A 26,110-nucleotide genomic window follows, 5' to 3' on the forward strand; every position below is an offset into this window, starting at 1 on the left:
ATAAAGTGGTTAACATAGTAATGATCAATAAAAATAAAGCTCTCATTCATTCACTTATTCAACAAATACTGCATATTTACCTCGTGTCCATGAGTAAAATTAATGTAGTTTCCTCCCTATGAACCCAGTGTTTATGATACAGTGTTATAACTGTGGCAGGAGAAATAAGATTAATGTGCTCTGGGAGCACAAGAAAAGCCTACCACCTAAACCCAACTGGTGAGTCACACAAGATTTACAGGAAGGATGATGCTTGAGCTGAGTTTAGATGAATAGGGGCCAGAGGAAGGCATGGAGATGGAAAAGGCATGGTTGTATTTGGGAGAGTATAAGAATAAAGGGAGAGAGGAGGAATGGAGGGAGATGGGACGAGAAGAAATTAAGGACAGATCATAAAGGGTTTCTGTGGGCAGAGTAAAGAAGGTTAAACATTATTCAAAAGCTAAGGAGAACCATTATGTTCAGCACTTTGTAATACAGGACTTGGTTCTCAAAAAGCTCTGCTCAAAGCAATACTGTTACAGTAAAAGTTATGAGGGATGCCTGGGTGGCTCAGTCAGTTAAATATCCCACTCCTGATTTTGTCTCAGGTCGTGATCTCACAATTTGTGAGTTCAACGCCCCAAGTTGGGCACTGTGCTGACTTTGTGGAGACTGCTTGGGATTCTCTCCTCCTCCCCTTCTCTTTCTCTCTCTCTCTCTCTCTCTCTCTCTCTCTCTCTCTCAAAATAATTAAATAAACTTTAAAAACAAAGAGTAAAAATTATTAAACAACCTGGCCAATAAAAGGTAATGTGTGATTACACCATGCAAATAGTGTACTTTTGTGTAATTTTAGTGGACTTTTCCATGCCAGCATGAGTATTATACCTTAAGAGCTTTTTCAACTCAATGCTCCAGGAAGGCTTCATAGTCCATTGGGATTGGCACAAGATATAAAAACAATTTGCCATCGCTAATCTATAGCACTGTAAAACAGACATAATCTAAGTGGAAGAGCACAGTCTTAAAATGAAGGACCCCAGTAGAAAACAGAGTCTTCCACTTCTTTTTTCTTCATTTTAAATTCAATCGTTCATTTATCTCACTATCTCTAACTATTTTGGAGGCATTTATGATGTGGGATGACAAAGATAAACCAGAAACAAGTGCTGACCTCATGTTCATGAAGGTGAGGCTAACAAATAAGTATATGTATATATGTGTGTGTGTATGTGTATATATATATACATATATATATATGTATATATATATAACAAATATGTACACACACACACATACACACATTGCAAACTCAAAGTAGGGAGTGGAAAATGCCTAAGGAGGGGTTAACCACCTGCTCTGGGACCTTAGAAGAGGGAACAGTTGCTTCCAATTGTGAGGAGTGGATTGGTGTGAGATCAGTCCCAGAGCAAGTAACAATTGCTCCAGGCCCTGGGTTGGCAGAATTTAAATATAAGGACAGGGAGAGCCAGCAGGCAAAACTACAAGGTTTCTCACGACCATCCATACAAAGCAAAGTGAGCAATAGAGTTGATCAGGATGGTTCCTAACTGGAAGACAATAGTGAGAAATGAGGGTTGAAAAGCAAGATAGAGTCCAGTCATGAAATGCCATGAATGCTATGCTAAACGAAGTTGGCCTTTATTGTCCAGGCAGTAGGGAGCCAATGGAAGTTGCTTTTTTCCCTCTGGTATTCCTTTGCTACTTAACATACACTGACATTCAGTGTCATTTTATGTCTGTATATCCTATTTCCCCACAAGACTGTAAAATCTGTGGTGTCAAGGACTTAAACATTACTTGTCTTGACGTAGCAAGTATCCAGATTGGGTGGGAAGGGATATAATTTTTATTGAGTACACTTTATGTATCAAACAATAGTGGATGCCTTACACATGAAAACATTCTTTGCACCAGTCTAACAGTCACTGTTTTGAAATGAGGAAACTAAAACCCAGAGGAATTACAGAACTAGCCCCAAGTTGCACACTTAGTAAATAAAGTCAGGAGACCAACCAGGTCTATCAGCTCTAAAACTTGTACTCTTCCCACTGTATTACAATGTTTGATTGTTTGTTTGAATTACTCATTTCTTTTTTTTAAGTGTGTTTATTTGTTTGTTTGTTTTTGAGAGAAAGAGGGGAAAAGCACACACGTGAGCAGGGGGAGGGACAGAGAGAGAGAATCCAAAGCAGGCTCTGAGCTGTCAACACAGAGCCTGACACAGGGCACTAGCTCACAGACCATGAGACTATGACCTGATCTGACTCAAGAGTCTGACACTTAACCAACTGAGTCACCCAAGTGCCCCAGTTACTCGTTTCTTGAACATATATTTCTTGAATGGTTGTGTATGTGCCTGGCCCTATTCTAGGAACCGAGAATACAGAATAGTGGTGAACACAACAGAAGAGTCCCTGCCTTCTACAGCTTACACTCTAGTTGGCGAGCCAAACAATTAATAAATAACAAATAAAATAAATTCAGATGGTGGTAAATGGTATGAAGAAAGCAGGGTGATAGATGGAGAGTGCTATATAGTGGTGGTGGCGAGGAGTTTATTAGTGGTCAAAAGGCTCCTTTGAGGTAGTAACACGTAAACTGACTTCTGAAGAATAACAAAGATGTAAGAATCCTGGAAGGAAACATGAAAGCAAACACAAAACCCCCAAGGAAGAAATGAAATTGAATTTGAACCTTTATGGTTGGGAGAATGAAAGTAAAAGAGTGTATCAAGAGGAAACAACTATTCATGACTTAAGATTATTTTGCCCCCTACAAAAGCTATAGTATTTAGATATTAACCCGGCTAACACTTACTGAGCACCCAGTGTCTGATAGGCTTATTGGCAATTTTGGAGCCCTTATAGTGTACCATGTTAAGTTCTTTGTGAGAATTATCTCATGGACTGTTTACAACAGCAGTTCTTTCTTAAAAAAATATAATTTATTGCCAAGTTGACTAACATACATTGTATATAGTGTGTTCTTTTGGGAGTAGTTTCCCATGATTCATCGCTTACATCCAACACCCAGTGCTCATTCCAACAAGTGCCCACCTCAATGCCTATCACCCATTTCCCCCTCTCCCCCAAGCCCTTCCATGACCCTCAGTTTGTTCTCTGTATTTAAGAGTTTTTATGGTTTGCCTCCATCTCTGTTTGAATCTCTTTTTTCCCCCTTCCCTTCCCCCATGGTCTGTAAAGTTTCTCAAGTTTTACATATGACTGAAAAGGTAGGATATGTCTTTCTCTGACTGACTTACTTCACTTAGCATAATACCCTCCATTTCCATCCACATAGTTACAAATGGCAGGATTTCATTCTTTCTCATTACCAACTGGTATTCCATTGGATATGTAAACCACATCTTCTTTATCCATTCATCAGTTGATGGACATTTAGGCTCTTTCCATAATTTGGCTACTGTTGAAAGTGCTGCTATAGACATTGGGGTACATGTGCCCCTATGAATCAGCACTCCTGTATCCTTTGGATAAATTCCTAGTAGTGCTATTGCTGAGTCATAGGGTAGATCCATTTTTAATTTTTTGAGGAACCTCCACACTGTTTTCCAGAGTGGCTGCACCAGTTTGCATTCCCACCAACAGTGTACAACAGCAGTTCTTAATAAACGTTTTGTTTTATGACCCCTTTCACTGGAGTTGGTGACTCCTATATTGTTTATATGCATTTTAACTATCAATATGTATTATATTAGACATTAAAACTGAAAATTTTTTAAATATATATTAGGTAATTTATAAGTAATAACCTGTTACATGTAAACATAGTAGCTTTTTATTAAAAATAGCCATGTTTTTCAAAGCAAAAAGAATTATCAGGAAGATTAGCATTATTTTACACTTTTCAAATTTCTTTTATATCTGGCTTAATCTAACATCTATATTCGTTATCTTTCATCTGTGTTTAATCGATATGCATGTTGTTTTAGTTGAAGTAAATGAGGAAAATGTGATTTCACAGATACATGAATGGAGAAAAGTGAAATGTTTTTATAGCCTTTTCAAATAATTGTGGATATTCTTTGACACTACACTAAGACTTGGCAAAGGAAAATTTTTTAAAGGTTAATTTCAATGTGGAATCTGAAACCATTTTGATAAACTTTTTGTACAATGTTGTTCTGAAATTTATTCATCTGTCTTATACTTTAAATAGACCTTTTACCACAAATATGGGTTTATAATGTCATATTCATACAGACCCTCCAAATGTTGACTTTTTCATTATGCAATATCAAAAGAATCCTATTTGTTAATATTAACACCCATCTCATCAGAAAAGTCTTTGATGTTTGGAAAGTTGTCATGCTCATGGTGATGGACGCAAGGTTTCCAAATTCTAATATTTGGTTGAAAAGTTGAATTTTATTGTTGACAACAAATACCATCAGATGTTTCCCTGAAGAAACAAGGTCACTTCCTTAGTTTTCAAAACATTTTGCCAAATATCCAAGACTAAATAATCATAGCTTGTTTATCAGTTATTCTCTCAAGTAAACATGATATTCAATGAAAATGTGGTTAGCTTACTTGCAACTTAAATACATCATACAATCTTTTTTTTCCCCTGGGAAAACTCTATGCAACACACCACAGAGGCATCTCTCTCATTTCATCATGCAGAATATCACAACTTTATGTACTCAAAAGTCAAGATCTTTTTAAAAATAAATTAATAATAATAATAATTTGCACTGTTTCATCAAAGATATTCTTAATTAAAACTAACAATTTTTGTTATGAGCATACAGTTAAGAAAGAATTCAATGATTACTAGTACATTTTGGTGCCACTGCCTTAATTTGTGCTAAGGCCTGAATAGTTTTACCCCCATTGCTTTTGCACCATCAGTGCAAAGTAAACACATGGAGAAAGGAAAATAACATTTTATTATTGTAAAAATTTTTTTAATCTTGAGAACATTTGAGTATTCCTAGTATAACCAGTCCAAAGGTATTATTATTCCTTTTTTTCTAGTGAATAAATATAAATGAGAGAACTTCAGAGAATTGCTCAGGATGACAGGTAAGAAGTGGCAGAACTAGGATCTAAACATAATAGGAATGATTCTAGAGCTTGTTTTCTTAATCTATTCCAAGACAGTGATGCCCATAGATGATAGCAAGTGCTCATTTCCATCCCTCTTGACCTCGTCAAGATTGGTACAGGTAGAGGTAGGGGTATAGGTTGAAGGCTTGTTTTGTCAGAGTTATAATCGGTTATTTCCAAGTTATTTCAAAGGAGAGTTATATGGCTGTAACAAGTGAGCACCTACCATACTGCCAGGAAATAATAGACACTATGTATATATACGTTATATATATATACATATATATATATATATATGTATATATATATATACACATATATATATCACTCTATGTATATATATCACTATATATCACTCTATATATCTATATCTATATATATTGATATATATCAGCCTTTTAACATTTTAACAAAAAATTCTCATGATTCAGTAAAGAATGAAAAGAATAAGATTGTTTTCAAAGATGTGGAATAGAAAAAAGTAGAACATGCAAATTGTTGATTTCAGAGAAAATGGGAAAATTACACTTTTGAAGTACAATGAATCAAAAGAAATGGTGTATAAAGTGATCATTCATGGCATTTTGCAATATTCTGGAAAATAGGAAATGAGGAAATTAACTAGTATAGATGCAGTGGGACTAGAAATAAAAGGTGAAAATAAAAGATACTCAAGAGATAGAATCAACAGAACTTGGAAAATGATTGTTGACAACGTTCAGGGAGAAAAGAGACAAAGACAAATTTGAAATATTGTGCCACACTCACACTGTTCTTGTGTATGTGGCACATCTCCCCAACTAGACTGTAAGCTCTTTGAAAACAAGGATTGCATCTTTGTTGTTGTTGTTGTTGTAGTTGTTGTTATCACAATCTGACACAATGTTGAGCACGTTGTAGGCATTCAAATACCAGAGTTAATCAGGCAACTCAACCTTTAGCCCTCTTACATTAAAACCAAATAACCCCTTTCGCCTAACCTTTCCTTATTAGCTCATTCATACAAATTATTTTAAGTATTCTTCCATTTTGTTTAACTCAGTAGTCATTTATTGAGCATTTGCTGTCACCAGGAATTGGATTAAGAGCTAGATGCAAATATAGTGTGGCCCCTGTCCTCCAGATGCTAAGAATTTAGAGGAAGATAGACACATATATAAATAACTCTATGGTCTTACTCACAATTTGAATGAAGTCATGTGGAATCACAGAGGAAAGGGCAATCACATCTGCCTGAAGCAATTGGAGAAAATATCAGATAGGATTTGAGATGAATTTTGATGTTTCAATGGCAATTCAACAAGAGAAGAAGAGAAGTGTTCTTGGCAGAGGAAGCAGGTCAGTTTAGTTCATGCAAAAATTTATTCAATTCTTTTCACATATAGGTACTATATTATTCTGGCACAGGAATTGAATAACTTAGTTTTAATACTTTGAATTGGTGCTCAAAGTAGAACCGGGAAGGTAAACATGTAAACAAGTATAATATAGTGTGCTATGTGTAATAATAAAATTGTGACCCAGGCACAGAATAATACAGAGGAGGATGAAGAGGATAGTGGGGACCTACTTTCAGGCATTTTGCTTTATATGCTTCCAAGGGATATATAAGACTATATAGAAACAAGTAGTGAACAATTTAAAAAGCAATTACCCTTAGATCATCTCTCTCATTTGTGTATATATTCCTTTAGTCACTGGGTTGAACTGTGTGACAACTATGGAATGTGCCTCACGAACTGCCAATTATAGGGAGCATAATTGACCCAGACCTATATATATGTATTTCAATTTAATAATTCTCTAACATTTAAAATTTGATATTTCACTTAAGAAAATTTGATTCCTGATTTCTGTAAGGAGGGGAGAACAATCCTTCAACATTAGACCCCCATTCTAGCATGGCAGAAATTCAAGAGCTAAAGAGAACCTCTTCCCTTTAGGTAAAATATATGCTCATTCCCCACTTCTTATTTTATTCCCAGTATGGAGATCAGTTGCCATTTAACCACACTCCTGCTCTATTGTTTTACCTCTCCTGGGCCCATTTCACTCTCCTATATATGTTGTCTGCCTTAATAGCTATTTGAATTTGAGATCTGCTATTTTGAGCACATTTTACCATGAAAATAGTGTGAAATTAGTTAGGCCTGGAAAACAGAAGAGCAATGAGGACAACAAATGAAATTCTAAGCTGGGACAGTGATAATAGAAACTGGGAGGAACTGGATGGATTTGAGGATATTTTAGGGGTAGAATCAACAAGACATGATATTTAATAAAATATAAGGACTGATGAGCAGGCAGGAGTCGAGAATGACTCTCAGATTCCTTGACGTGGTAAAAAAGTGACTCGTGAGCTACATTTCTTTCTGGGAGCTGTTGAGGAGTGCATATTAGCTTCTAATGGCATTTCAGCTAGATATGATTGCAGGGCACAAGAGACATGATACTTGGCAGTTTTGTAGGTGAGTGTAACTGACAACATTCTAAATCATATCTTAAGAATTCATAGCTTAAATATTGTATTTGATCCCAAATTACTCTCCTTGCTTTCTGACTCATTCTACCAAGCCTATTTTTAACTTAGCCTATTCACCGTCCTTGAATTAATCATGGTAAAATATCATATTTATCTGGTCATTCCTTACTAAGAATACTTGCTTTCTCTAAGAAAGCCCGTACTCCTAGGTCTGGCACTCACAAAACATATGCATATACCCTTAAAGAGTTGTTATGGGGACCAAAGGAATTAACTGTGCCTGGCTGGAACTTATTCCTGATATTCCTATAGTTACTTCCCTTATTTTCTTCCCAGTATCTTAACTATCCATAAAAGGGGAGTTGTAAGGTCTAGTACGGTGCCTGACATGTAGAAAGCACTCAGTGAGTGCTAACAATTATCATCATTCTTTCTCCAGACCTCAGTATTTTTTTTCTGCCACTTCAGTGACATCAACAGATCTCTCAAACTTACAAGGATCCAAATTGAACTCTTGATTTACCTCTTGCAATCTAGTTCCCCTAGCCACATCACAGTCTCTACATCTCATATATGGCATCTCTGTCCAGAATCTTTGATTCTTCTCCTTCCTTGAATATTCCAACCAACAGTAAATCCTGTCAATTCTACCTCCAGATCATGTCTCAAATCTTGCTATCCCTACTGCTTCCAGCCTATCTAGCCACCATCAATTTATGACCTGGGCTGTTTTAACTGGTCTTTCTGTCACCACCTTTTGCTCTCTCCAAAGTTTTCAAACAGCAATTAGTGTAATCTTTGACTAAACAAGACCATGTTACTCCACTGTTTTAAATTTTCATGACCCACAAAACCTACACCATCCTATTGAGCCCCCTGTGTCTGACCCCTCCTACCCTCTCTAACCTCTTCTCCCCCTTTCTTACCTAATCAGTTTACAGCTATTTCATTTTAGTTCCTTGAACAAGTTAAGCACTTTCTTCTTCTTAGGACTTGGTGCATCTCGTTCTTCTACTTGTAATTCTTGTAACTGCCATACTGCTTCACATTCTACCTGTCTTCTTATCTCTACCTTAGGTCTTTGCTCACTTTCACTGAACATTTTTGGCCATTTTTTTTCTTCTCTTTCCTTGTCTCTTTTTGTATTCCAAGGAGACTTCAGTATCAGCCACAAAGTACTCTGATTTGATCATCACTTTAATTATTCATGGGACCTTTACTACACTCACATGACTGTCAGGGAGTGCCAGTTGATCTCTGAAATCTTGAGTCCTGAAATCCCAGTGTCCACAGAGTGCTGTTCCCTCTTCTATCCTCTGTTCTCCTAAATCTGTACTTTGACCTTGTCATGATCTCATTCTTTTTTACCCACTTCTCTTCTTCCAGGCTGAATGTATTCCTTGATTCTCTTCCTTTTCTATCTTTTCTGATTTGCATTCCTCATTCCTTTGAGAGTTAACTACATTTGCTTTTCAAATCTCAGCCCTAGAGCAACCAAACCTTTCCTTTTCACTGTTCATGATTACTAATCGCTGTGGGAGAAAATCCCATAACCATGCTGATGATGCCCCACCTCAGTGCTGCTCAGCAGACCTCTACTCATCCTAAGGTGTTTCTCCTGCCTCACAGGTGCAATTCCAACCCTTTACTGTTTTATGTAAGTCATCAAATTCATTCTAGACTTTCCCTTTGGTATCCTGACATATAAATGTATCAGCAAAGACATTATTAGTTAAGACCACCTTCAGCTTTTTACTCCTCCACCTTAAAATAACCCTATAACTCTTCTGCCTTAAAATAATACTTTGTAAGAATTTAGTCCTTCTTATCCCAGATAGAAAATTATCCCTCCCCCTACCCAAGGCTGAGGTATGCTATCTCAAAAAAACAAACTCATCTGTTCTTTGGTTAATCACATTTTGTGAGTATAAAAACGCGTGTGTGAGTGTGTGTGTTTTTGTTTATAGTAAGATATATTTATAAGGAAAATTAAAGATGGACTTGCTCAAAATGACAAAGTCCAAAGATCTATAATTCTGACATCATTGGAAACTTTAATATATTGGTGAATATACTTTCAAACTTTTCTATGCATATATATTATAAAATGTAAATCTTTTTTAATGTTCATTTATTTATTTGAGAGAGCGAGTGTGTGTGTGCATGGGGGAGGGGCAGACAGAGAGGGAGACACAGAATCTGAAGCAGGCTCCAGGCTCTAAGCTGTCAGCACAGAGCCCAACGCAGGGCTCAAACCCACAAACTGTGAGATCATGACCTGAGCTGAAGTCGGATGCCTAGCCAACGGAGCCACCCAGACACCCCATAAAATGTAAATCTTATATTGTATTCTACTTTACCTGAATATGTATTGTAAATATATATTCATCTGATGATACCATTGTATTCCTTGCTGTGGTTTTACCACATGTATTTAACCAGTATCTATGGTGGGGACTCAAGAATCTGGACTCTAGACCCTATTCTCCTCCTTCATCAGGATTTTGCTTCCCATGGACTCCCTTTCTCTTTCATACCTTCAATCTCCAGTTCCAGGGGCTTCATCCCCTTAGCTCCCAGTGGTGCTTGAGTCCTCTCCCTGTCATCCTCTAAAACCTTGCCTCTTCCCTGCCTCCTTCTCATGAGACTCTACCACATGTCTCTCCTAAGAACAAAACTTTCACAAAAATAGTAATCACCCTTTAACTTATCATGAGTTCTTGGGCCTATTTTAAACTGGCATTTTCTTTATACCTACTTATTGAAACCACTTTCTCTCTACAGTCCCCCAACCCCTGAAAACACTTTCCTACAGTTACCAGTCCCCAAACACAGACCTCTGGTAGCTCCTTGGCAGCAAATACTAAATGCAACTCCTAGAAGTTTTAAGTAAGTGAAAACAGGAATCTCTTATTCCTAGACTAAGAATTATGATATTCAAAAACACATGGATTGTTGGGTGACATGTTTAAAAAGATTTTTTTTGGTGGGAGATCTTTATGTAGCTAACTGTAAGCAACAATAGTTAGAAATGTCTGAATTACACTTATATCTTTATACCCTAAGAATAGGCCTGTGGAAATGAGAAAGACTTTGAATGATTTTCAACAAGTAATGTCTATGAGAAAAAGACATCTTTTTATTCCTTGTGCCATTTCAGATTTACTGCCTAAAATAAAATATCATCCAGGACAATTTAGAAGATATTTGCTAACTCATGTATCTTTCTATTAAGTGACATTTTTACTTCTGGTATATAGCTTGAGGATTATTTTAATTTGCTATTGTCTGTTTTAGCCTTTTTTATATCTGTGCTCCATCTACTTATATTGTTCACTATTCTATATGTTAATCACTAGTCAATTTTTGCACTAGGAATTTTCAATCTAGATTTATATCACAAATTTGCAGATTAGAGGCTGAGGTATGATTATATATCCAAAAACTATATATATATACACATATATATATATGTGTATATATATATGTATATATTTATATTTATATTTACACACACACACACATATATATATGTATGTGTATATATATATATATATACACATACATATATATATAATTTTGCTGTATAACTGATATTAAATAAAAATAAACAAATGTCTTTGCTGGAGTAGCTGTGCAGAAAATAGACTTGGATGTTGATGATTCTGGGCAGAGAGTTAAAAGAACATATAGATTCTTCCTAGAATGAAGGGAATGTACAGGGCTCTTGGAGTTGGTAAGAGATTATGTAAAATTTCAGTATTATTCAACACAGGACATGGTTTTTAAAGGTTAAAAGAGTTTTACAGGGCACCTGCATGACTCTGTCAGTTAAGCATCTGACTTCCGCTCAGGTCATGATCTCACAGTTTGTGAGTTTGAGCCCTGAGTCAGAGTCTGTGCTGACAGTGCAGGGCCTAGAGCCTGTTTTGGATTCTGTGTCTCCTTCTCTCTCTGCCCCCTCCCCACTTGTGCTCTGTGCAAAAATAAAATAAACATTAAAAAGTAAATTTCAAATATAAAATAAAATAAACATTTGAAAAATTAAATAGAAAATAAAAGTTAAAAGAGTTTGAGTCTTTATCTAGTTTTTATTTATCTCACAATTTTGACTACTGCAACCTAAGCATCCCTTTCCCCACATTCAGAATTTTTAGCTAAATTATCTTTACCAAAAGAAGAGTGGTTTAGACTTTTTAAAAAATCTAGAAAATGGTTTATTATTATTATCATCTTTTATTACTTACCTACCATCAAATTAATTTTTTTTTTTTAACCTAGGAAAGGCAATGTGATATAATGGAAAGAAAATCAGATTTGGAGCCTAACAAATATGACTTGAATCTGAATTCTACTGTTGACTTGTTTTCTGTGTTTAGAATGTTATCTCACTCTTCTTAGCCTCAGGGTTTTTCATTTGTTTGGTTTTTTTTTTTTTGTTTTTTAATGTATAAAAAGAGGGAAATGGTATGTACTGAATGGGGGATTATAAAACACCTAGGTCAGTGTGTAGCACCGAATAAATATGCAATAAATATCAGTTCCCTTGAGGGAATTTTTAGTATTTATGTAATTTTTGTATATTATTAGTTTATAATTTTTTTAAAGTCTCCTTCTTAGGTAGTTTGGATTATTAAGTACTTTTACTATTGCTAATTAGTAATTAATTTTTTGTTAAAAACAAGTCATTTTCTTTGAATATTTTCAGTGGTGATCATAGTATAATTAAAATTCCATAAATGTTTTGTTTCCTCTCACATTTATATACTGAGCATTTCCTGTTTTCATTATCACAATTTTAATGGCTCCAAAATAGTCCCACATTCAGATATATATACCCCAGTATTTTTAACCATTTCTCTATTGTTTGGATGTTTGTTTCCAGTTGTGAGTTGTTCTTTGTTTTGTTTTGTTTTTAACATTAAAAACATAATACTGTCATGAAGCTTTGAATACAAATCTTTGCACACATCGCTGATTATTCCTTTAGGATGAATGCCTAGAATTGAATTACCAGATCACACAATACTGTAAAGTAGGAACTTCTAAAAAATCAAAGTAATTCTTTGTAAATAGAACATTCTGTAAATGCATATGATTACGATATAATTTTATTTTTCTCTTTTTTGTAACCCCCTTTTGGGAGTAATTTTCATGTAAAGAATAACTTCAAATGAAAGAGGAGCTTTTCTGAGGGTATAGTATTTATATTTGCAACCATCAGTTAATTGATAAAGTGTCTTTCCTCTTTGTTGATTCCTTTTCTGAGAGGAGATGGAGTATAGTACATGATGGAGGAAGTGCCATTTGGCTAGGCAATGGGCTTGTGCTCTTGGGGGAGAGTCAACAAATGTGGAGGTTTGGGAACCAGGAGAAAGAAAGGTTTGTGCCAACCACATTCATCAATCATGGAATCTGTCCAACTGAAAGGGAACAGCAGCCCACCCAGAGTCCTATACAGGGACTGCCCTCACCAGCATGGCACCTCACGGTTGCCATTGACTGGGTCAAGTTTCAACACTTGGTTAATTAGCCACAATTCTCAGGATCTAAGGATGTCAGCCAGGGGTCTGCCTGTTCACAAGGAGAGATTGCTGCTCAGAAAAGAGAGGTTCTGGGGTCTGCCCCTGCAGCTGGCTGGCTCTGTGATGATTATCAGGGGGCTGGAGTGATTCAGCCATGGAGAACAGCAGGTAGTAATTTCACTGCTGCTTTTTATCTGTCCCTCTCTCCACTGAATGCTGGCTGGTGGCAAAGGCCTGAAAAGGACGGCTGGGAGAGAACAATAAGGGGAGATGGAAAACACTTTAAATAATTTCCTTAGCTGAATTCAGATGAACATCCTCTAAAAAACCAAGGGGACTGGCCAGGCCCAGCTGGCAGACTGGTTTTAACTGAAACACAAAATTTGCTTTTGGAAATCCTTGAGACTGGGTACACAGGTCCAGTTACACTCTGCCTCTACCTACCTCTTTTCATGGTGGATTCCCTGACCCATTCTTTTCCTCAAAGTAGATTTGAGGGCAGGAAAATGTATATTAATAGATGCCAAAGCCACCATATTCTCCATATTAGAGTTAATTCCAAAAACAGTAGTTAAATGTTTCTAGATTGTCATCATAGCTATTACTTCAAAGATCTATTGATTAATAATGGAAGTTTTAAAAATGCAACAGTGATCAACTTTCACCTCTAAAGTATTCCTTTTTCTTTGTTGCCAAGAGTAGTTTTACTACAAATCTAGCCAAAGATCCAGAAGAATCTTTTAAAGTCATTCAGTTTAACCTCTCAGAAGATGCTCAGGTCCCTCATGGTCAGTGACTAAGCAGCTGCTCTGTAGGAGAAGGCCCCTACCTCCCTTCCAATAAAATACATAATTTTATTTTTTATCCCCTGCTCGGTTTTGACAAAGTTTGGACAGTTTTGTCTCATCATTCGTCCTTCAGCTAAGCCACAATTTGAATACCTGAGTTTCCATTTTTATTCTTGTAGCTATATGGAATAAAATGGCTTATACTTCTATATTGTATTTCTTAACACAGTGTGGACTTTCACCGTGTCTTTTCTGAGTCTTCCCTTTAGCTCTTGAATACTCTCAGTAAGTTTATTTGTTGATTCATTCATCAATTATTTATTGAATAATACTATGTGCCAGAGAAAGAACCAAGAAACAAAGATGAATGCTACACAGTTCCTGTCTTCTACAAGCTTAGTTTGAAAAAAGGATAGACTCATAAGTATATAACATCAAAATAACATAGTGCATGGTGTAGATAAGCACAGAAAACTCAAAAGAGTACTAAATTACCCAGAGACGTGGATTTGGGATGACCATTTAATATTTTCTATGCACTTGCATTCTCAGTCTTATCTTTTCCTCTTCATCTGTTGTGTTTCTTAAATTCTACATATGAGTGAAATCTTATATTTGTCTTTCTCTGATTGACTTATTTTGCTTAGCATATACATTCTAGTTTTATCCACATTGTTGCAAATGGCAAGATTTCATTCTTTTTGATCACCAAGTAGTATTGCATTTTTTGTATATACCACATCTTCTTTATCCAGTCGATGGACATTTGGGCTCTTTCCATCATTTGGCTAAGGTTGATAGTGCTACTATAAACATTGGGGTGCATGTGAGCCTTATCTTAGATAATGGAAAGAATTGGGCCAGGGAGATAGAAAATTTCTGGTAGAGAAAACAGCATGAGTAAAGGTCAGGAGACAAGTCATAGTGTGGACTCTGCAGGAAAGAGCCTGCAGCTCAGTTCGGTATTCCTGGCGGTAAAAGTGTAAAGCTAGAAATAAAGAAGATTAGGTTAAGAGCCAGATAGTGAATATTTTTTCTCAAATGGCAAAGTTTTGAATGCCCTTTCCAAAAATATGTATACTCTCAGGAGTAAGCATTTGAGTACCTCCAAGTCTGTGCTTGCCTCTTTCCCTCTCCCCTTACTCAAGAAATTATCTCTGAGGTGCCAACTCTTGTAAAACCAATACACCCCAACTGATGTTCTTGGAACTAGACCCACATTGCAATGAAGATGCTCATCTCCCTTTCTTTTCTTCCCAAACCCCAAGATCTTAGAGAAACTGCCTCATAAGCCATCTAAATGCTGTCCTGGTAACCATATACATGACAATGTAGTTGACATTACAGTGAAAATGTATTGATTACCAGATGCCAGCTTATCACTGCCTTTTCTGATCTTCCTCGAATTCCATGAAGGGAGAAATCTTCTGGTTTTTTTCCCTGCAGCCTTAGTTTCCCTGTAGCCTTAAAGTCACATAATACGTACTCTAACAAAACTGATAGACTCATCTGGCATCAATAGGTACCTAAAATCAAGAATAGAGTCACTTGCATTCATGGTAAATACTTACCTCATCCGGTTCATTTTGCTATCTTCATTTGAGAATTCTTGTCTGTGTCTTGGAACTAGTGTACCATTTCTCACCTCAGAGATTTTACATATGTTCTTCCTTTGCCTGGAACCTTCTGTCCTCATCCCCAGTTCCCATTCTGACCCCTTCAAAAGTTGTTAACTGCTCTACACCTTCAGGGAAAGTTCCTGGGTTTTGTTCTTTTGTTAGCCACTTCTACACCCTGAACTTATGCTTCGTGTGCCTCATAAACTGAGATGTTCACTGCTATAGTTCCAGGACTTAGTCCAATGCCAGACATAGAGCTGGTGTTTAAAGAATATTAAGTAAATTTATGACCACATGACTGCTACTGAATAATATCTCTGTTAAATGAGATTTGGGTTTTTTCGAAGAAAACCAGAATTAGAGAACTGCCAGAAGTATAAAGACATGGGATTTCAGTTGTTATGGTTGAATTATTAATTTCTGCCTTTCAACATAAATGTACAATTGTGTAAACAACCTTCTGGAATTTTTATTATTTAAGTTAATAAAAATTGCTAAACATTACCTTGATATTTGCAGTGATATAACAGTCAGGTTACAGCTGACCTTATCTTGACATTGAACTTTTCTGACTAATTGAATGTCCTAATTAATTTTTCTGGATAACTACTAAATTCTTAGTCCTCATCATTTTTTATCCAAGAGCAGAAATTAATCAAGTAATAGTAACTTTAGGAAGCTGTATTGGTTGTAGAGAAATTAAATATCCAGTGACAGAGGACTGGTTAAATACATGCTAATATATGACCTTGATGAAATATTTAGCCATTTAAAATGTATAATTATAAACACTACCTACGTATATGAATATGGCTTAAAATATAATGTGAAAACATAATATGAAAACATAATGTAGCCAGGGAGATGGAGATTAAAAAATTATTAAAAATAATAAATAAGTAAGATGGTTTGTGAATTTGGGGAAGACTTTTAATTATGTCTTACATACAGATTTTAGAAAGTTACATGTATATTGGATGTCAATTGCTATAATCTGCATGAGTAAGTATGAAAGCTTTATTAGAATATAAATTATCAAATTTATATTCTGCAGTAGTAATGCATTCCTTGCCTATGTCTATTGCAAATTAAAACCTGTTTATTACTGGAAAGTATCTCACATTTATTATAACCGTAGAAGAGAGACCTGCCTTCTGAAGTCAACATTTCCTGTTACATAGGAACACATTTATTTGATGCATAACTGTGCTGGAAATAACAAAATTAAAACAGCCAAATTCACTACTCTACCAAATCAATTTTCATGAAACTGGTTTCCTTCCATTCTTTTCCACATGTATGTATAATTTTTACAACTGACACTAATGTTTTTGCAGTTTTGCATATAACACAATTTGTAAGCTTGTATTTCCTACTGTGTAATGATTATTTTAATTGCTATGTAACAGAAACATTTCTTAAAAGCGAAAATATGAGGTCCTTTGTAGAAACAAAAATATAAGACCCCTTAGACCTCTTGCAATGTAGAGACAAACTTGAGTGTTTTTCCTGACCTTCCTTTGTCTGCTGACAGTGCACTTTATAGCTTTGCATAGAAGACTGTTATCACCTGATTTCCATTTGAGTAGTAAAATGATAACACAGGATGCAAGGGGAACTAGGTTTAGGTGACAGCCATATCATTTAATGTCTACTTATTGTTTCTCCAGGGGAATTCTGGCCTGGGATTCAGTATTGCTGGAGGGACAGATAATCCCCACATTGGAGATGACCCTGGCATATTTATTACGAAGATTATACCGGGTGGTGCTGCAGCAGAGGATGGCAGACTCAGGTAAAGCTCTGAAACGTTAGAATTATTTGGAAAGTAAATCTGCCACATCAATGAGACACATTTATACCTTTGCAGAATAATAATTTTACAAGGCTGTACTTGAAAGACACAGCTGTCAAAGCAAGCTTTCTGTAATGACTTTGCAGATTTCTTATTACTTACTAAATTTCAACTAGTATTTAATTTGTGTTTGTTGAAGGGCACTACATTCAACATTCAGCATGGCACCATGAGGAGGGTATGCAGATAAATCTCTTGTCCCATGGGGCCTTCAGTTTAGTTGGAAGGAAGATTACTCAGAGCTGATGAGCAAATAATAAAATGTATAGAAAACAATATACTGTAAGTAGTATTAGCAGATAGGGCAATGGTATAGACACTGTATGTATTCATAGATTTATTTTTTTTAGTCCATTTATAAGGGCTTTCTGTAGGAGTTTGAACAGAGAATCTAAAACTATTCCATAGGAAGATTCTATTCTGGGTCTAAAACTAAGTAAGATTTCACTAACCCCACAAATCTGAATTAGAACATAGAAGGAGAAAGAACAAGTTAAGTTATCCCAACCAAGAGAGAAGCCAACTGGATGAGGTTGACTGGATGAGGACCACAAGGTGAGCTTGAGTAGGCAGATGGAGTGGAGTCACATAATGCACAGAATAGACTAATAGCTGTTTGAATCAGGACCCTTGCTCTTTAAAGAACCGAAGATTATTTGGGCAACTAAGAGGCACACAGGACAATCAGTAAATAATATAAAATTCTATCAGAGATCAAAGCACTAGCTAACAGGCATTGTAGATTGGAACAATTAAAAGAGATTTCCCTGGGGAGAAAAACATATCCCAGTGTTAATTTCATGCTTCTACTAGACTGTGAATTCCCTCAGGCCAAGAAGTTACATATAGAAGTGAACCAACAAATTCTTGCTGAGTGAATGAGTGAGTTTTTGAATTAATGAATTCATTAAAGGAGATGGAAAAAGAAGTTAAACTAATGAGTAGGGGGAGAGAAGGTAGCACAAGCAAAGTCTTATAGGTAAGAACGACTTTAGCTTATGGGGCACTTGGGTGGCTCAGTCAGTTAAGTGTTTGACTTTGGTTCAGGTCATGATCTCATGGTTTGTGAGTTTGAACCCCACATTGGGCTCTGTGCTGACAGCTCAGAGCCTGGATCCTGCTTCGGATTCTGTGCCTCCCTCTCTCTCTGCTCCTTTCCCACTCCCACTCTGTCTCTTTCTCTCAAAAATAAATAAATGTTGAAAAAATTAAAAAAAAAAAAAAGAATGACTTTAGCTTGCATGGGGCCACAATGAGGACTGTGACCTAAGTATCATACATGTAAGCCATGTAGCCTTTCCTTGTCTGTTTTTCTCATTAAACATAAGTAAGCTAGTTTACTATTTTTCTTATAAAGCAGCCAAGGACACTCTGTTCCCTATTCGCTTGTTTCAATGCAGTGATTACTTACGACAGCTTGTGGAAGAGAATCACAGGCTTTTTTTTTTTTTCAGGTGCATCTGCATCTCCTTTCAAGACAAAAAAACATGAGTGACACTCCCACAGGAAACACATGCTTTTTGACAATAGAATTTTCAGGCTGAATTGATGAGATTAATTTCAGAGTACAGAAATATCCATGCTACAGAGTGAACAATTTGAAATAGATACTGTGTAATTCTCATGAGTCATAGTGGGGACTGGGTTTGCTAATACTGGATGCTGGTGAAGTGCCATTTTCAAAGTTTAAGAACAGAGTTGTTGGAAGATGGTTCTGAAATTGATAGCCCACAATCATTATCTCATACTACTCTGCCTAGAAATAGGGAAATTTCCATCTCTTAGCCAAATTCTGACTCTAAGGTTTGGGATACAATAGACTTTATGTTGAGTGCCTATCCCCACTGTTAGGAATGAAAAGTGACCGTGCTACCACTGTTTGACTGCAAATATAGGGAGCAATCTCATGCCTGCAGAGGTAAAAGGAAATTCTGCTAGAAGCAGCATTGAATAATTGTAAATAGAATAATCATAATGCTAGCTAAAATTTGTTGAGATTTTATTATGTGTGGGGAATTGTGCTAAGATAGATAAATAGATGATATATCAAAAGATAGATAGATGAAAGAAAGAAGGAAAGGAGGAAGGAAGGAAGGAAGGAAGGAAGAAAGAAAGAAAGAAAGAAAGAAAGAAAGAGAAATTAAGAAAGGAATATGAATATATGCAGTCATCTTTATACTTGCAGCAGCCATATGAGGTAGATACCATTATTTGGCCATAATATCAACTCATGAAATTAAGTCTTCACAACTCGGATGATCATCAAGCTAGCTTTGAATACATCCAAAAATTAATCCTGAATATCACTTATGTACTCTCTTAAGTTCTAATTCAAGAGTAGAATCTTCTACCTCATGTGGTTCCTTCATAGAAACTCCTAAAGGCAAAATTTTTCACAATGTTAAGGGGCAAATCTAAACATTACAAAGTTTGTTATTTTTCTATTGAGTCACATTTTTTTTTATTCTGTCCTCTACCCATGGGTCTTGTTCTGGCTTCCTGGAGCCAGGGCTACAGCCTATGACTGCATATGTAAATACTGCCTCTTAAGGTTGTGTAGTAAACAACTTGGAAAACTGAATAGTGGTCCTAACTTGAGCAACTAAAAATACCTACTCTCCAATCCACATTGCAGCCTTTTGCTATGTGAAGACAGCTATTGATTGGATCTCTATTTCACTTCGATAAATCCTTGCTACTCCCACGGAGATTGTTTCCCCCCTTACTGCTTCCTGCCCTGAATTGGAATGTCCGGGAGACATCTAAGAGATCAAGAATAATTGATTGAAACCTGGCAGCATGACATTAAGTGTAGATTTTTAGAATTTGGCAATCTATTTATTTCAAAGCCTTTATTTTACAGAGGAAACTGAGGCTCAGTAGGATGACTTATCCTGAGGTATAAATCTTTGGAAGCTCTACTTTAAATAGAATCCAAATGTTTTGACTCAAGTAATTAACACCATAAGGTAGTGTTAAGGGATAGTAACACCCAAGCCCACCTAACAGGCACACTGTTCAGAGATGGACCAACAAGCTGTGATGAATACTTTCAATCTCACCGTTAGTCCTTTGGACAAGAGAGCAGCATGTTACAATGAGCTCTGGGAAGATGTAGGTTCTAATCTGTATACTAACATAATTGATCTTGGAAAATTAGACTCTTTCAGTCACTGTTTTCTTTTCTGTAAAATGATGATAATAATACTGACTCCATTGAGTTGTTCTGTGGATTCAGTGAGAAAACCCATGTCCCTAGCTAAGTCAGACATATATTAGATGCCCAATAAATTTTATCAGTGTCTCCCCCTTTTCCTTACCTGCCCTCTCTATCTCTCAGTGGTCTTTCCTCTGCTCTTGCCTGTTTTTTTTTCTCTTTCTCATTGGTTTTCTATTCCCTTTCATCTCATTCCTTCTATATTTCTTTCAGTCTCTTTTCAGCTTCCACATCTTTCCCTAAACTTCCTATTCCCATCTGCTTGTACTCCTTTTGTTCCTAGTTATTACATGGAATTAGAGCCCATTTAGAAACAAGTATGGTACCAAAAAAGTTTCTATATTTCTGTTCTTGAGTTTATAATATAGTCAACTGAATCTGCTATGTTTCCCCCACTTAAAAAATAAGTTTACAAACTAAACGTGATTATCTTTTATTTGAAAAATCTTTGTTCTTTCATGTGAGTTAAACACTATTTTTAAGTGTGTTTTTCCATATTATGAATTATATTTTTAACAAATAACACTAAAACTGTGGCATAGAGAAAAGTGCAGTAATGGGTCTGCTCCTCGAAGAGTAGAAATCTAGATTCTACATTAGTGGATATATTATAATCATATCAACAATAATAATAGCAAAGACCCACATAGTGCTTCAGTGTGCTAAGTACTCTTCTGGCACATTAACTCATTTAAAGTGTACAACAACTCATTGAAACCCACACTTTTATTACCTCCATTTTTCAGAGAATTAAAGAACTGAGAGATTGAGTAACTTGCACAATATTGCATGACTAGGAAATGTTGGAGCCGGAATTTGAACCCAGGAAGTCTGGCTCCAATGTCCATGGCTTTACATTCTAAGTTATTCTCAGGAGAAAGGGGAGACACTTAAAGATACACTGTAGGAGGTAACGTTCTGAAAATGCCACTCCTCAGCATTCCACACCGTAATCCATAGAGCCTGTGACTATCATATCACTCCTATCATTATGTTATGTTATATGGCACAGTTGACCTTAGTATAGGGAGAGTATTCAAGTGAGCCTGATCTAATCATTAGTTTTAAAAGTGGAGAACTTTCTCTGACCATTGGCAAAAGTCAGAGATTCAAAATGGGTGAAGTACTTGAGACTGTTGCCGGTTGGAAGACAGAGGGAGGAGGCCATGTGAGAAAGAATGTGAGTGGCCTCTAGAAGCAGAGGGTCTTCAAGTGGACAGCCAACAAGGAAGCAGGGACTTCTGTTCCACACTTGCAAGAAACGGAGTCCTACAACGACCATGTGAGCTTGGAAAAAGTCCCTAAGCCCCCAGATGAGACTGTTGGTGGGCTGATATCTGGATTTCAGCCTGTGAGAACCTGAGCATTCCAGCCACACTGCACCAGACTTTTGATCTATGAAAAGAGTGAGCTAATAAATGCATGTTGTTTTATGCTGTTAAATTTTTGGTAATCATCTAAGGAGCAATGGAACACTAACATATACATCATTCTAGGAATTCTAGGTTCATGGTTACAAAATCTTCCTGCATGAGCTCAGTCACACTCAAGATGAAGTGAGTATGCAGGCTTGAGACACAGATGAAATAAGAGGTGATTCTCTGCCTTGTGAGATTATACTCCAAATTGAGCTCAGGTCTCAGGGGTTACCCCAGAAGAGAGATGTAGGAGAAAGAACATACTATTTGGAGTTGGAGGACCTGGGTTTCAAGTTCTGCCTTTCTAGCTGTGTGACCATGGGGATCTTTTTAAGCTCTCTGTGCTCCAGTTCCCTTACTGATAAATTGGAGATAGGAACATAGATCTCAGGAAGCTGTAGTAAGGATTAAATGAAACATTGAATGTGAAGGAATCATGTAAAATTCAAGGTCCTCAACACAGCTCGTTCTGCCAAGCCAGCCATTTAACGGCATCCTGAACTTGAGCCATAAGTCTGTGACATCCAGTAAGGAACACTTATGGTAGAAGTCTAAAATAACTCCCAGTGACCCGCATCCTATGTAGTCGCTTCCCCTTGAGTGTGGGCAGAATCTGTGAGTATGATGGGATTTCACTTCCATGATAATACTGCTGTATGTGACAGAAGAGATTTCACAAATGTAATTGAGGCCCCTAATCAGTTGACTTTGAAGTAATCAAAAGAGAGATTATATCATGTCTGCCTGACCTCATTATATGAGCCAAGAGACTGTACTGCCACCTGGACAAAGAAAATTCCATGTTGTAAGAGGATCTTTGGAAGAGGTCATGTGGCAAGTAACTGAGGGCAGCTGATAGGAGTTGAGAGTGGTCCCTGGCCTATAGCTAGCAAAAAGGACGATTTCAGGAATATGGCTGAATTCTGACAATAGATACATGAGCCTGGAAGAGAACCCCATGGTCCTGAAAGGGATGACATCCAGATGACAAAATAAACAAAGCAGACCTTGACACCTTGACTGCAGCCTTGGGGGACCCAGAGCGAATGACTTCACTAAGGTGTACTCAGACTCCTGACCCACTGGAGCCTGAGATAATAAATGTATGTTGTTTTCAACTTCAAAAGTTGTGGTAATTTATTACACAGCAATAGAAAACTGATAGGAATGCTATGGAATTCTGGACTCTGAAATTCCCTTGTGGCAGGGCTGCAGAGTGGCTTGCCCATTGCAGGCCTCTGCCAGCACGACCCCACTCTGAACTCCAAAAACACTGATCAGGCCTCATAGCTTGCCTCAGGCTCTTCCCACCCCTGGAGGAAAGAGGCAAAAGGCACAATGAGAAACAAGGGATGAATGGAGATCAGAAATGGGGAAGAAACCAGTCCCCCAAGGGAAGAGACAGCAGAAATGTGTTTCTTCTGATGGCTGGAGATGTGCCTCTGAGCTGGAGTGAGAGGGAGAGAGTCAGAGCTATGGGGAAAATGGGGAATGAGAGCTAAGTTAAGAGGCAATGCAAGAGAGCATGTAGTGGTTTAGATTAATTTCTGTGGACAATGATCTTTTCCCCATGCAATTTCTTTTTAAATATAACTTATAGTGTATATGTGTTTATGGATAAGATAGCTGTCCTTTGTGGAATATGTATAAAATGCAGAAGAGTAGACAAAAATTAAAACAGCACACTCACTTTTACACAACACAAAGTCAATTACTGTTAACATGTTTTATACATTTATTTCTGGGGGTTTTTTTGTGTTTTTTTTTTTTTAATTTTGTTCAGATCATGCTCTATATATTTAGCATTTAACTTCACATAACCTTCTTTCATAAACCTCTCCCTAGATAATTTTTAAAAACCTTTACAAATATTTTAATTTCTATTTAATAATATATTTACCATGCACATTATTAAGAATTGATTTTCAGTTTCTCAGCATTTTAAACAACTGGAGATCTTTTAGAAGACATTGTTGACCTTGTTTTTTATACTTTCCTTAGGATGTATTTCTAGTAGAATTTCAGGACCAAAAACTTATGAGCATTTTAAAGAATTTTGACAGATATTGCTAAATTTCTTTCCAGAGAGATTGTACTAAATTTTACTTCTACCAGCAACGTTGAAGAAGGCCTATTTTATGATATGTTGTTGGTATTGTATGCGCTTACACATATATAATTCTGGGCTGTTTGCCAAGGCAAACAATGGTATATTTGCTTGCTTTACTTTGCATTTATTTGACAGTTAACAGTAAGATTGAACTTTTCAAAAATGTTATTAGTCATTTGTATTTTTTCTTCTAGAAGTAGTGATTCAAATTGGATAACATTACTTATCTTTAAAGTAAGAATATTTTAGAAAGAACGTTAAGTTTTCTTCCAGAGAAAAATAAATATATCTCCATGCTTTGGGGAATGATTTTTATTTCTACTTTTGTTTCTGAACCATAAAGATGCCCTTTGTGTGGCTTCAAGTCCCTGGATTGCTGCAGACCAATATTGATCTGTCATCCTAGGGAAGAACTATCACATGACAGCCACCGTTTGGCGATGCAGCAATGACATTTTACACAACAGTGCATTTATTAAACCCATCTACAGCACAAAAGCAGCATGTAGTAGCAGGCAGAAAGGATGGCTGCTTGCCAGTTTCCTGACAAGTGACACAATTTAATCTCTCAGCCCTTAGCACAATAATTCCTATTCCCAGACAAGACGAAAAAAAAAAAGTTTTCTTTAAATCATTTCTTCATTTGTTCCTTCCATGTCTGTTTTTTGTTAAGGTTGGCTTTGTCTTTATAAAATCCAAGACAACATATGTGCTGATTTCAAGAAAGAATAATATTGATCACATTGAGGTTTGACTATATTGACCAAAGTTCAGAGGTTGAGGATCAGTGTTTCAAGAATACAACTCCTGTGTATAAACTACAGCATTGTCCTTTTGGCTGTCATTTGGTAATTTACTCTCTGATTTTTTTCATTAATTCATATCCATTAACTCACTGGTGATTTTAAAATAAGAAAATGAAAAAAAGAGAGGAAAGGGAAGAAAGGAGCAAAGGGAAGGAAAAAAAAAAAAAGAAAAAAAAATGGTGATCACCAGGAGCTGAGGACAACATATAACCCTGTAAGTGGAAAAGACAAAGCTAAACTTAATTTCTGTGCAATTGAAAAACACCAAGCAGAAGAAAGAGAGCAACCTCCAAACATAATTACACCCAAGACCCACTTTTAGATTAAGGAAATAGAAGACTTCCAGTGAGTAAAACTGCATAAGAGATTGCTAAATTTTTAGAGTACCAGTGAACTTCAAGATTTTGGATGATTGCAGATTAAGACCTCATGCAAGTCCACCATCAATTCCCACCACCACATAACCCAATTGATTATTGCATGCAATGACTATGACGAAGCTACATTTTTCAAAGACAAAGATTCTCAGTGTCTTCAAAACTATATAAACTCTTCTTTCATTATTGCTTTGGGGGTAAAGCAGGACATAAATCCAACTGTTACCCTGAACATCTTCATTAGAAGAAAAGCATCATTATTTAGTCCAAATGATACCAGCACCCTCCTTAGAAAGAAATATGGGGGGAAGAAGACCTCAGTGGACTCATTTTTATGGATTATTTCCTTTCATATCTTCCTGTAGGAATAAATAGGTGTGAGATGCAACATCCCTGTGTCCTTTGACTTTATCAATATTATCAGCCCTGAATGTATTTTGACAACCTGCTTAGACAATAAAAAAACAATCACCTAGCAAGTGGTTCCATGGTGACTGGTAATGACAAGTCCCCAACAATTTAGAACTACACAGGAACATTTCTAAGCAAGAATAATTTTAGCTACATAATTGGTTGAACACCAGGTACCCATATATAGTCTTTCATAGCTGGAACAACATCTCCAACAATTTTCCTGTTTTGGTCAACTGTTATGTAATCTAATAAGAGAAATCCTTCAATTGGCTAAATGAAATGGTTTTATGGTAAACATACCTCCCCCACTTTTTTTTTAAACAAATTGTGCCAACTCTTCTAGCTATCCACAAGCAAAAGAATTAAGTTGGACCTCTACCTTATACCACACATAAAAATTAACACTATGTGGATCACAAGA

The 26,110-nt window shown here is 36.4% G+C and overlaps 1 protein-coding gene across 3 annotated transcripts in view; it reads left to right on the forward strand.

Annotated features, from left to right (window-relative positions):
- The window catches only part of LOC122201112 (disks large homolog 2-like), a 1,368,059-nt gene that overhangs the window by 766,693 nt on the left and 575,256 nt on the right, over nt 1-26,110 (forward strand). For all 3 annotated transcript variants that reach the window (XM_042907026.1, XM_042907024.1, XM_042907025.1), the window contains one exon: nt 17,163-17,287. In XM_042907026.1, coding sequence (XP_042762960.1) covers nt 17,163-17,287 — 125 coding nt within the window. The remainder of the gene's footprint in view (nt 1-17,162; nt 17,288-26,110) is intronic.

The sequence above is a fragment of the Panthera leo genome, chromosome D1 (genome assembly GCF_018350215.1).
Source record: "Panthera leo isolate Ple1 chromosome D1, P.leo_Ple1_pat1.1, whole genome shotgun sequence".
NCBI classification, from domain to species: domain Eukaryota; kingdom Metazoa; phylum Chordata; class Mammalia; order Carnivora; family Felidae; genus Panthera; species Panthera leo.